A 13,552-nucleotide genomic window follows, 5' to 3' on the forward strand; every position below is an offset into this window, starting at 1 on the left:
ACTGTGATCTTGTTTGAGCTTTTTGTATTCTTTAGGAGCCTTTAGTTATTGTTAGAGTAATAACTGATTCTGTAAGATTAGTGTGTTATGTAAGTAGAAATGTAGTGGTAAATGTTTTCCAAGTAAGCTGATGGAAAAATTATATTCGTTTGACACCTGTCTCTTGCTAGAACTAAATCTCTGTGCGTGTTTTTCTTCAATTCATCTATTAAGACTAGAAGAATCCAATGTGGTAATGTAATTTGACCATCCAAATAGCATAGGTTGTTGGAACATCCCGTAATTTCTATGCATTTGAATGTGTTCCAATGTTAAAAATTTTAGTGATGGAGAACCCATTGCATCCCTAATTAAGATGTCTGTATCCTTCAGACTAGTTCTTGTCTGAATTTCTTAGTTTCAAGTTTCCAGCTTCAGTATGCCATGACTCAGTGAAACTGTTCATAGTTGTCTAGATACACTTTGCTGGTTTTGTATGTAAAGGCTGCAAGTTTTGCAGATCTCTGGACTTCTGTTAAGTATCACTGTAAGGACTAATCCAGAGTTGTTCTGATACTTTTTGAGGAATCCAGTAATGTTCCTGGTTGTTTAAAAGTGATCCATGTTTGTAGCCAACAAATGTTTTTAATAGCTATGTTCCTATATTCCTATATTTTTCTGCTTTGTTAAGACAGTGTATTTTTAACATAGTAGTTTTGGCTGTTTGGTGTTTGAGAATTACTTTTTCTTTGTATGCTGCTACCTTTTTATTTCCTGTTGCTCCTGAAAAATAGTTTTTATGCATCAGTGGTTTTAGGAAGCTGAAATTGTTTTAAGAATATTTGTTCCAACAGAGTACAAAACAGTGTCTGCCACTGAAAATCAGGGAGATGCTTTGCTATCCCTACGTCCTTCTCTTTGATTTTTATTACATGATCCTTCCTCCTCTTTGTGTTTTTTAGCAAGTTTTAAGGCTCGTCCCATCCTTCTGTGGTTGTTTTTTGACTTTGCAAAATGATAAAGGCACTTGCTCTGCTTGCTGGAGGTGTTTCCTTCCTTAACAGAGGAAGGATCTGAGTACTGTAAGCCTGATCAATGCCAGGATATATCAGAGAGAAAAAAATTACTTTTTGGTCAGCCTGACACTGTGAAGTGGCCATAACTTTCTTTGGTACTATCATGTTGAAAAGTACATGAAAAGCAGAAGTTATCCTTAATTTTGTGCTTTAAAACTGCTCCAGTGAATCTGGGCCAGACTACTCACAAGACTCTTGCTTCTGCATGACTAAGTGTCTCCGGATAATTTAATAGTAACTGTCTCTTAAAGTGGGTTTTTTGAAGGAATTTTTGTATTGACACAACTGCAGCTTGCATTAAAAGTTCAAGCTGTTAAGTACAATACTTGAACTTCAGAAGAGCTGTATTTAGATATTTTGAGGTGGGTTTGCTATTTGAGGATTGATGTGTAATGGTATATGACAAGTAAGGTCTTGTAAGTTTGAGCATGCAGAAATAATTTCATGGCTAACATCCTTTTGTTCGGAGAGGTGATTTTTTTTTCATGAAATGACTTTAAAATTGTCTCATCTCCATTGTTTCTGTGAATAAATATATTTTACAACAAATGTAAATTAACTGCATATAAGTAAACTTCATATTTTTCAGCCAGCAGAAGTTAACTCTAAGAAATGACTCTCCGTCTGTGACCCAGCATTTAAGACTGTTGATAAGAGGCCAGGATCAAGATTGCTTTCAGGTAACTACCCTGAAAAATTCTCTTTAGTGCTAGTGATGATTATCAGTTGATGTGTATAATAAAAATGTCTTTGCCCTGAAGTGTTGTTCCCATATAAATGTCATTGACTAGCAGGCTGCAGGAGTGCTTGCTGCCAAGATGGGCATGGTAGCAGAGCTGAAGCTACAGTGGTAACCTTAGGAAGAGCTGAAATGGTAGGAGTGTTGCAGCAAACTGGAGGTCAATTCACAGCTCCTTAAGCTGCTGTAACATAACAGAGTCAATACTTGGTGGAGTGATCCATCAGTGGCCCTTCTTGCAGGAGGGAATCCAGACCTCACTTGAAGGGACTGTGTATGTGAGGGAGGGAGGAAAGAAAAACTGAAATTAGCCTTTGGGAATTACTGTAACTAGAGGGGGTTTTTGGTCAGTAGTCCACATACGTGTGTATCCTCTTTTCTCCTCAAATGTTCAGATTTGATATCTAAAATCTTTGAGAGAATTAATGTAGTGCTGGTTAAGTTCAGCCTTACAGTATTGTGGATTGAAGGAAGAAACTGTGTGGTCTAAAATGAGAAGCATCGGTATGCTTTTTGTGGGAACATACAGTACTTGGTCTTTTTTGTTGCATATTAAGCATTACAACTTTCAGTTGACAATGCTATATGTTTAGTTAATCCAGATTTTGAGGAAGCTTATTTTGAGTTACTAATGAAGTAAGTCTTACTGCTATGTGTTTTTCCTATTGTAGTCACTTGCTTCTGATGTCTTTGTTTTTATAGCTGCAAAGTATATTTGGATCAGAAGAACGCTTAACTAGTAATTGGGAACTCAAAATTCGTCCCAGAAAAGATACTAACATATACTTGATGTTTACACCTACTCGAATAACTTGCTTCTTTGCAAAGCTGGAAATCAAACAAGTGGGGATTCGATCACAGCCAGGAATTAAGTTTACTGTAAGAGTCCCAACCTAACTTCTAATAATTTGAAATATACTTTTTAAATGATTATTGAATCTAGTACTGAATAGCTGTTTCTATTGAAAAGCTGAAAGATACACACAAGAAAAGTTTAGAAGATACACAGTATGCTTATCTGTATACTTGTTAAAGATTGTATGGGTATTAAATTTTACAGTTTGAACACCAGTCTCAATTTTGCATGCAACTTTCCCCTTGTCAAGGAAGAAGAAAGATTTTTATATACTACATTAAAAGTAGCCTAAGATTTTTAACTCTAGAACTGTCAAAAAATCTGAACTTTTCTTGTTCTGTAGGTAGGTCTTAAATTAATTTTCAGTAGAACCTCAAAAAGATTGAATAAATTTAGGTTTTTTTCTGTCACTCTTGATCTATTTTACCATAGTTGTACAGAAGTTTTAGTTAAGAAGCTTTCTTTCATTGAAGTACTTTTTGTGTGTGTGTGTTTTTCTTTTCTTTTCTTCCCTGCCCCACTCTCCCCACAGATACCATTATCTGGGTACGGAGGAACAAGCAATATAACTTTAGAAAATGTTAAAAAACTGTCAGATAGTTACATGGTAACACTGGATGGATTATTGCCTGCAAGTTTAAGGAAAGCTTCCTTCCTCATAAGAAATACAGGTTCTCGGGCTGCCTATGTTAAAGCACTGTGCTTTGCAAACCTACGAATGAAAAAAGTTATGGATCCTCAGGTAATGATGGTATCTCCAGAGAAGTTTGTACTAAGAGAAGGAACGTACGAAGTAAGTATTACACGTGATTCTGACCAAGTTTTATTAATTTAAATTAAAATAAATGTCATCAGTGAGAATGTGTCTAACTAGTCCTTTATTCAAATCTCACTTAACTTGTGTTAAACCCTGTTTCACTTGTACTGCGGCAATTTGTTGACTCATAGCCCAAATGTTAGTACTAACAATAAGATTCTTTTTCTGATTATGTATGTTTATTTTATCAGGTGATTACTATAACATGGAATCCAATGGAAAAGGAAAAGAGCTTCCATAAAACACACATGTTGGTATCAACAGTATGTTTTTTTTGTGGAGATGAAGTTTCTAGACAGCAGTATCGTAGGTAAGATGTACTTTGCTATTGAAACAGACACAGATGTTTAATAAAACATTAGAACTAGGGATGTGTGGTATCATGAGTATGGTTTTAACATGCTTCCAAAAATAGTAACAACCACCCAAAAGACAGGGATGATATGGAGAGATCTAGTAAGTCTTACATCTGGTAGGTTGTTTGGTGGACGTTTGATTTGATTATTTGTGGTTTTGTTTGCATACTGTAGCTACATTCTAGCTAAGGGTTTTATTTCCTGTTTGCATTTTTTAATTTGGGTGTGTTGGGTTTTGGGAAAAATTTTTGCTTTTGTGTGGAAGACAGTTGTGTTCTGTCTTAGTGTCTCTCTTTCCAATGTGTAGTTTTAATTTTTAAAGAAAAGGCTCATAAAAGGAGTAATACTCAAATTCAGTAGTATTAAGTTTTGAAAAAGATTCTCATCTTGATTTGCTAAATTCTGTTGATGAAGATGGTGTTGGAGTAGTTGTTGTGTATGTGAGAGGAATAACATCAGCATATGCTTGTAACACACTGAGGAAATTTGTAGAATATATCTTATGGAGCTTAAATAGAGCCTGTGCAGTATGCTGGCATATTTTGCTTTTAATGACAGAAGTGGCGTTTTTGACTTATGCTGTATGTGGCGTATAGCGATAGTGCAAAATGTTAAGAACAGGCAGAGCACTAAGGTGCTGATGATCATTGTTCAGCACAAAATTTCAGAATGGCAGTATTTCACTATTGCTTTTAAATGGATTGCCTGAATTTTGTGAAGGTAATTGTATTTATTGTTACCCAAATAAAGTATTGAGCATATCTGAATTTAACTGTATGACTTCAAATATAAAGCTCATGGAACAGCTGCATTGGCTTATTTTAGGTATCTTGGAAGATGCTTGTTACTGACTTGTATGAACTCCTTTGTCTAAGGCAATGCTCACTATCATTGAATCCATCTCAAAAGGCAAAAATATTTGGGGAATAGCTTTGATACACTGATCAACAGAAAACCCATTAGGAAGCTTGATACACTTGTATAGAGGTAATGTTGGAAGCTTTTTTTGTTCAGATTCTGGACATTGGTACATGAGTGAAATTATTTGTTGCTGATTTTATTAGTCAGCAGGCATAGCATTTGCTTCTTGAACATAGTAATCGGTTGTTTCGTGGTGGGAGCTTCTCTGAAGTCTGCCATGATAATTTGAAAGAGTTGCTTATTTCTTGAAATTACTTGAGTACTCTAAGCCAGTCAAAACCCATTCTGTAATTATGTACTAGGACGGGAATATGATTTGGGACTTAGAGGCAGGAATGTGAGATGAATAATCTGCCCAGTCTGCCAACCTGTGGCTCAAGTTCTTTACTCCATAATACACATAGTCAGTAGCCTGGTAAGTAGCTTAGACCTGAGAGTTACTATTGCTGAGGTAATATTCCCACCTGCACAGCTTTGACCCTATCTGATTGCCAGGTTTCCTCTTACTGACTTGTAGATTCCCATTTTACCTAGGACTATCTATATCCCTACGCCTCCCAGTCTTTTCTGCCCTATTGGCAGTCATGCTCCTTGGCTCCATGTTCCTGCTGTTTGCTGGCACCTGCTCCTGCTGCTGCTCTGCCATTTAGTCAATTTTTCCCCTCAAAAGGCTTTAACTCGTGACCAAAATAGCATTCTTCTCCTTCCTGTGGTGATGGAAAAAAAAAAAATCACTCAGATGTCTGATGTACTTACCAGAAATCTAAGTAGGTGTGACTGACAGCAGAGAACAAGTATCTTGAAAAGACAAGCGTATGGTAGCCATTATTTCAGTGATTCCTTTTACTGTGCAGCAATAGAGAAAGTATTTCTTTAAACATTCTAAGATTATGAAGAGAGTTCAGTTTTGAACAAATGCTCACAGATTTGAGCTTGGTGTATGCAAGAAATGATGAGTTAAAATTGTGCTGGATTCTTACCAATCTTTCCAAATTGTTGTTTTCAGTACTTTGTGTAATTTAATTACTCATGTTTCTTTAACAGAGCTATGATGTATAAACCTGAGGTAGAAAAACACATAATCCCAGAAAACAGCTTGTTGAGAAACATTGTATTTGATGAAGAATTTCAAGGGGAGCAGCTTGTGACAGAAGGTAAGCCTATGACTTCTTAAAATTAAAATGTAATAATTGTTTTCAGGTGGAAAAGTATGCTTTTAGACTTGAATCCTAGTTATTTTTCCACTTTTTTTTTTTTTTTGGTAAATGTAGAAGCAAATATCTCAGTTTGGGTTTGTGTGGCCAAGTTTTGGTAGCAGGGGGGTTTCCCCTGTGTCCAATGGAGACAATACCAGCCAGCTCCAAGGCAGACCCGCCGCTGGCCAAGGCCGAGCCCAACAGCGATGGTGGTGGTGCCTCTGGGGTAACACATTTAAGAAGTGTGTGGGGGATTTGAGACAGGTAACAGTGATTTCAGCCAGTGAGAAGATTAAGAATATGTGAGAGCAACAGCCCTGCCAACACCCTGGTCAGTGCAGAAAGAGGGGGAGGGGGGGCTCCAGGCGCCAGAGCAGAGATCCCCCTGCAGCCCGTGGTGAAGCCCACGGTGGGGCAGGCTGTGCCCCTCAGCCCGTGGAGGGCCCGATGTGGAGCAGATCCCCACCTGCAGCCCATGGAGGTCCATGGTGGAGCAGATCCCCACCTGCAGCCCATGGAGGTCCATGGTGGAGCAGATCCCCACCTGCAGCCCATGGAGGTCCATGGTGGAGCAGACCCCCACCTGCAGCCTGTGGAGGACCCCACGCGGGAGCAGGTGGGTGCCCAAAGGAGGCTGTGACCCCGTGGGAAGCCCAGGCTGGGGCAGGGTCCTGGCAGCGCCTGTGACCCTGCTGGGGACACACGCTGGAGCAGTATGTTCCTGGAGGACTGTCCCCCATGGAAGGACTCAAAACTAGTTAATGTCACATGATTTACACTCTTCAAGTATTCACCTACATTTCTGACTTGTTTGATGGCATTAGAAGACCTCACAGCAAACCCTATCGGAGGAAAAAACCTGCCACCTATTGCCACCGAGTGCCTGGAGAAAGGTAACTCCGTTTGGCTGAGACAGTGAATGCATCAACCTGACAGTCACCGGTGACGACAAGGGGGCGACAATCACTTGGAATACTGTGAAGCAAATCACATGGGTGAAAAAAAAAGCAGTTTTATCTATGTGGAATATCTTCTCTTAAGTGGTTTCACCTTAAAATGCTTCATCATAAAGAGCTTCACTTGTGAAACCACCTAAACGTGGAAGGAAGAAGTGGTAACTGCGTCTGATTTTTTCAGCATCTTATACAAATCTAAACCATCGATCTCAAAATGATGCCAACTGCTAGAAGATCACAGTTCCATCTGAATTGTTTTAACCTACTAGTAACACTTTAAAACTATTCTGTCTTGTCGCAGCATTTTCATGTTTGCCTTTTCTGACGTTCATTTAACAACTTGCATTTTCTGATGTTCATTTAACAAACCGTTCTAGACAGCTGTCAGTTTTGCTAATGGTAGCTTATTTTTTCTTTCTGTAGAAAACAAGACCTACCTCTTGCATCTTAAATGTTTTTCTGTCTGTCTTTCAGACTGAGTTTGTCACGTATAGCTTATTGTTTCCTATTTGGTCACATTTGTGTTATTTGCTCAAAATTATTTATCTTGGTCATAAAATGTCCTTGCCCTCTTATGTCCTACTTTATCTACTCAATGTAAGGTGAGGACCGTTGTTTTAAAAAAAATGAAGTGAGACAGACTTGTATAACACTGCAAATATGCCTTCAAGGAGGTGTGCTGGAAGGGTAGCTCTTAGAAAAATAAACTAGATTGTTCTTACTCGTTTTAGCGATGCTACAGACTTCATGCCTTTCCTTACCTTCTTGTCACCCAATGATGTCTAGTGTGAATAGTATGCAATCATACAGATTAGTGTTCACTGAGTTTTCGGTGGGAATATCCACAGAATTTTTTTTTTTTGTTATGTGTTCTTGTAAGTCAAATATTATGCAGGAACTAATAGTAGTACTTGGAATTAAGAAATCTGATTCTTTTTTTGTCCTTTCTATAAGATGCTATCTTTTAGGTGAAAAGTAAGTTCTTTTTTCAACATCTAAATGCTTTTTAAGCTTTTTTGCCTCTTAAATGAAAGACTGTTAAAGAGATGATGCAGGGGAAAAAAAGCTCAAAGCATAAATGCCTTGGCTGTAAGAATTGCTTTCAGTATAAATTTGGTTCCCTAGACTGTTTAGGCCTCCATTCCTCATTGCCTTAGTCCACAGAGCTATTTGAAAAACCTCTTAAGAAATTAAATAGTAATGTTAGATATGAAATAGTGTCGTGTTGGGTTTTCACCAGTCTGCTCACTTGATGCATCATTGTGGTATGGTCCAGGGCCAGCAGGTGGAAGGATCTGTGTTGTATGTTTGTGTGTTCCCAGTAAGGAGCCTTCATCCTGATCGGCCAGAGAGGGGAACAAAATGAGGCCATTGTTGCTGCTTGAGTTTGCATGAGTGCTGAGCGTTTCTGTCTGTGTTGGTCTGTGTGTGTGCATGCGTGTGGGGTTGCTCACTGGGAACATGGGCTCAGCCTTGCTACTGGTTGGACCTGTGGCAGCCTCACCTCTTTATCAGGCTACCAGATTCAGTTACTCCCTAACACTAACGTGGTTTGCTGCACTAATCGAAGATCTTTTACATACTGATCTAATGTATTTCTAGGTGCCCAGGTATGCTTCAGTTACTAGTTGAATAGGCAGTGGTTGTTGATATTTAACATCTAGCAACTGTTTATTCTAAGGTAGTCTCAAATATTTTGTGACTTCTGTACTTGGGTTGTCAAAATGAAATTGGTTTCCAATGCATATTAGCATCTTATCTGAATATCGATTTATTGTTAGAGAGGAGGGAGGGAATTCTGATAAGGTATTCTTTGCAAGATCCTGTTGCGCATTTCTAAGTATAATATGACATACTTCACTACGTTTTATAGGATTTAAACCTTTGTATAAAATTGTTTTTGTCTGTTGTGATTGTGAAGATGGCATAGTCAATCTGTTTATGTGCTTTAATTTGGGTCTGACACTTCTGGGTCTGCAGTTGTATGCACTGTGGCCTTGGCGTTCAAAGTTATGATATCATGAACTAGCCATTTTGATATTTGAGTTGGTGAAAATGAGATAGACTGTAAAAGTTAAGTGTTTTATTGGGGGTTATTTGAAAACTGGGCTTTCCAAACTGAATGGAATTCAGTGGGGGAGTGGGGGTGGGAATAAAAGAAACTTAGAGTAGAAATAATAGTCGTCCTGAAGAAAGAACATATTTCCATACTGAATTTTATTATGACAGAATAAATAAATAATTTATTCAACCCCCCACTTTCTGTTAAACATTCCTTTGCAAGACTTAGCTTTGTTAACAAGTTTCAGGATGCATGTAAATTCTAACTAAAAATGCTTCTACAGCAGATGTTGCTTTGTCTTATCCGTAGCTGAGTTGTAGAAGCTATATACAAATATTAATAGTCTCTGGTATCTACTGTGCAGCAAAAGAAATAATGATTGGATCGAATGTATCCTGTGTGAGAAGTGACCACTTCTTCATTCTGTCTATTCAATGTGAAATGGCTTGAGGCAAAGGAGAAAACTTTGACTTGATTATTAAACATGTTATTATCTATGAATTATACTCTTACATTCTTGACCTTTTTGATATTTACAGGTATAATAAATTAAATAATGATGTGTTAGATTGAATAGACTGAGTAACTGAAAAACAACTTATCAAGTTGAATCTCTTTCTTTGAAGCCTTAGGAATGTATTAGTCTTATTTGTCAGGATAAACTAAAAAAAAGTAAAACAACTTTAAATTGGTATAGATTCAGATTATCTTATACCATTTGTATAAAGATGGAAAATACTTATCTTAAAATCAAAAAGTTAAAATTGATGTGTTTAGATTTATTCTACATTTCACGTTAATTTTGATTTATGCCCAATAACTGAACTTGTAGTAAGTAGTTTTTTGAATGATCCTAGGATGTCTCAGCCAACAGATTAACTAGGTCTATATCCTCAATCTCTGTTGTGTAATTTCTGAGTGTTATAGATTTGTACTTATTAGAATTGCTTTATTATTCTCATTTTTAGTATGTGATATCCCACGGGGAACAAATGATATCAAGCTTTTCTACACAAATATGCGAAAGATTATCCTTTCTGTGGTTGGGTATTCCACTTCTGATCAGGATGGTTTTCAGCAGTCTCCTGGACATCATTCGGAACCGGACAGGTAATGTAACTATAAGGTTGACTGTCAAATCATGTCTAACTGAAGTGAATCTCCTTTCATTGAAGATTTTTGTCAGTTGAAAATTGACTTACTTTACAAGTGAAAGAACTGGCTGTATAATGAGAATGAATCCAATGAATATCTAGGTGGCTCTTCTTGCTGTTTTTCTCTATATGTTTAAAGTGTTATGATAACTTTTAAACTATTCTCTCAACTGACACCATTAATTTTATCTGCGACTTCCTAGTTCATGTGAAGAAACTGGTTTTTTTTCCATAGACACTTCCAAAATGCATTTGTTGTAGTCCTAATAGGACTATAACTACTTCATTCCTTGCAATGAATGTTTGATGTCTGGCATGGAAATAGAGAAAAATAACAAAGGCTTAGTGGCCTTTTCCTTGCCCAGCCCATATACCAGCCTTTCAGTGTAGTGTGTACTGCACTCATCAAAAGAACGATCGGTGCTGAGGCTACCCCTACCCTGTCAGTCCCTTGAATGAAATGGTCTGTTACTGGGAGGATTTCTTTGCAGCACTGGCAAAGACCTGGTCTTTAAAATGTACCTGTCACTTTTTATTAAGACAGGTCGCTGTAGCATTTGGAGCCCTGAAAAAGGAAAGAAATTCAAAATCCTATACAAGTCCTAATTATTAAGATGGCAAAGCATAAAACTGAAATAAAGATGTGTTAACTTTTAACACTATAATGAATATATTTTGCATAGGTTATTTCTTGAGTCTTCGTGTTTTTCTTCTCAGGATCCTGTTACGTAGGTGATGAAAAGATCCTACCTAGTCCTGTTGTTTTTAGCATCTATGTATGTAGATGTTGTCTTGTAATTGCTTGTACCTCTTGAACTGTAGATGCTGAACACTTTGGGACACTTAACAGACTTTTTGACTAGAAAGGTGTTTGTCAGGCATAGTGGGGATTGTGAGTCTACCTGTATCTGCAGCAGCAAGCAGGACATTTCTTGATTTGGTAGTTGGCATTTGTTTGTTTTTTCCACTTGACAGCCTTATCAGTTCTTCTAGATTTGAATTTATTCACTGGCTAAAGATGATGAGGATCTTAATTTTCTGAGTAGACTGCAATTCTTAGAAGAGATCTGAATGTGTTTACTACTAATCTGACTTAGGAAGTTCTGTGTCAAAGAATTATGTGAATCAGTTGACTTCCTAGTTCCACTGCTATCTTAAGGGATGAATTCTCACAGGTATTAGTTCAGCTGTCCTGAACTGAGTCAGGATTCTCAGAAGCATTAAAAATACAAATAGAAATTATAAGGAAGAAGAGCTGTATGTTTGCACAGCGTTGTATGGAGCAAAAATTACCCAATTTTTTCTTCTTCAGCTGTTGATTTCTGCTTTTATTTCTTTTTGAATTTAAACTCAAACTTGTTCTCAGTTAAGCTTTTAACTTAAGAAAATACGCTGAATCCTAAAATAACAGCATCATAGCTTTCATATATGAGCTTATCTGCCATGTATTTTGCAAGCCAAGGTGTGAAATGCTAGGCCGTGAAGGGATTGGAGCATCTGTCTTGCAAGGAGACTAAGAGCTGGGTTTGCCTAGTGTTGAGCAGGGGAGGATCTTACCAGTGTTTGTAAATACCTGACAGGGAAATAAAGAGGAGACTTCCAGTGATGTCCAGTGACAGGACAAGAGAAATTCAAAACCTGATTGGACAATGTCCTGAGTAACCTGCTGTAGCTGACCCTTCTCTGAGCAGGGGTGTTGGACTAGGTGATCGTCAGAGGTCCCTCCTGACCTCCAGCGTTCTGTGAAACACAACTTGCATTGCCTTCTCCCTGCAGTACTTTCTTAATCTGAATAAAATATGTAGAGAAAAAGCATTTCACTTTATCACCTGAAGATAGTTGTTTATTTTAGCACCTTGCATTCTAAACAGTACCTTCCACTGCTAAACATTCTGTGAAAAAGCTGTCACGATATAGCTGCTGAATTATTTTTTTCTAAAAATGGAGAATTGAATTAATTTGAAGGCACATGTAAAGAACATTGTATTTCAGTATTAAATTTTGAGGAAATACTCAGCGTAGGCTATTATAATTACTCATAAGTTAATTTTATTGCTGCTTTTGCTTGATGCAATCTTATTTTCAGATTTGAGAACTCTGTCAGACATATCAATGCAACTTTGGATGTTCTCCCTGTTAAAGGACCTCAGGGTCCCCCATTACTTGTACAAACCGATGATCTGGTTCAGAATAAATCAGATGCTCAACAGAATTGGACTGTTAACCCCGAGCATTTGACTTTGACATTTCCTTCTATTAGTAAGTATTTTTTGAAGTTAATAAAATAACCACTCCAGTATTAAAATAACTGCACTGTGTACTATGTTTGCAATTATTTTGTGCTTGTAAATGTGGCTTGGCCTGTGATCTTAGTGCAGTAGCTTTACATCTAAACCGTAAGCTTTGTTTGAACAGACTTTTTGTTAAATTGTCAGAGGGTGGCATGCTCTGTGTGTGTGTACATGTAATATGCATTTTTAAAGCATTGTGAAGGTAAAAATAGGGCAGGCAATGCTTTATCTTCATTGGTGCATCTCTGAATCTTGGGCACTTTGGTGAATTTTTGTACATGTGAGCTTTTTATAGCTTTTTCTATATTACAGGTGGAACAGCAGGTACTGGACGTGTAGAGGTTGTCAACAATTCTATTAAGATGTTGGCATTTGAGCTTTCGTGGCCAGCTCACTGCCTTACAATAACGCCACAACATGGAGTTATTGAACCGGAGTAAGTTTTTTTCCATAGGTTCCTTTATGTGTGAAAGTGTGGTGAGGTTTGGGAGGAATTTATTTTAGTTATTTTTTAGGAATTCATTTTAGTTTGTTTAGACTATAACCTGGAAGTAACTATTTAGTTCCACCGTATAGTCTTTTTGTCAGCTAACATGCAAATCTAGCTTTTCTATTTTAGTATCTTATCCTTTTATAGTTCTGTATAAAGCGAATGTTCTTTTGTCACCTATGACATTACCTGGAGGCCAGGAATTTTCTGTGCCTGGAAATACTATTATTATTACATAATTTTCCAGGAGCTGGATGGGTTGACAAAGCTGAAGCTTTAAAGATCTCCTTTCGCAGTAGTGGGTTTTTTTTTTAAAATAATTTACTTGTTTAAAAATAAAAGGGACTTCTTCCCCTTCCCACAACAAACAAACGAAATGAAAAATAACAGTTCTTGTAGAATGCTTCTCTTCTGAGGACTTACGGTTTTCTCCTGCAAATGTGCTGATATTCATCAGAACTTGATTGTGGGTTTTTTTTTTTTTGTGTTCTGACAAAACTGTTTTTTGTTACTCGAACTTTGGCTTCTCACTATCTGTAGGTATGAAAGAATGACAAACCAGTATCAGATCACCTCTGTCTTAATTAGCAGTATTTTGGAAAAGTAGTCAAAATATCACTGCATGTGTGTATGAGACTTCTCATGGATGTCATCAAAGC

General features: G+C 37.4%; 1 protein-coding gene across 4 annotated transcripts in view; it reads left to right on the plus strand.

Annotated features, from left to right (window-relative positions):
• Window positions 1–13,552, plus strand: part of CEP192 (centrosomal protein 192) — a 70,944-nt gene that overhangs the window by 39,688 nt on the left and 17,704 nt on the right. For 3 of the 4 annotated variants that reach the window (XM_055704751.1, XM_055704752.1, XM_027798495.2), the window contains 8 exons: window positions 1,645–1,735; window positions 2,497–2,673; window positions 3,183–3,443; window positions 3,659–3,777; window positions 5,789–5,898; window positions 9,927–10,068; window positions 12,199–12,371; window positions 12,716–12,839. In XM_055704751.1, the coding sequence (XP_055560726.1) occupies window positions 1,645–1,735; window positions 2,497–2,673; window positions 3,183–3,443; window positions 3,659–3,777; window positions 5,789–5,898; window positions 9,927–10,068; window positions 12,199–12,371; window positions 12,716–12,839 (1,197 nt within the window). The remainder of the gene's footprint in view (window positions 1–1,644; window positions 1,736–2,496; window positions 2,674–3,182; window positions 3,444–3,658; window positions 3,778–5,788; window positions 5,899–9,926; window positions 10,069–12,198; window positions 12,372–12,715; window positions 12,840–13,552) is intronic. The other variant, XM_055704753.1, reaches the window with a different exon arrangement.

This window comes from Falco cherrug, chromosome 3 (assembly GCF_023634085.1).
Source record: "Falco cherrug isolate bFalChe1 chromosome 3, bFalChe1.pri, whole genome shotgun sequence".
Classification (NCBI taxonomy): domain Eukaryota; kingdom Metazoa; phylum Chordata; class Aves; order Falconiformes; family Falconidae; genus Falco; species Falco cherrug.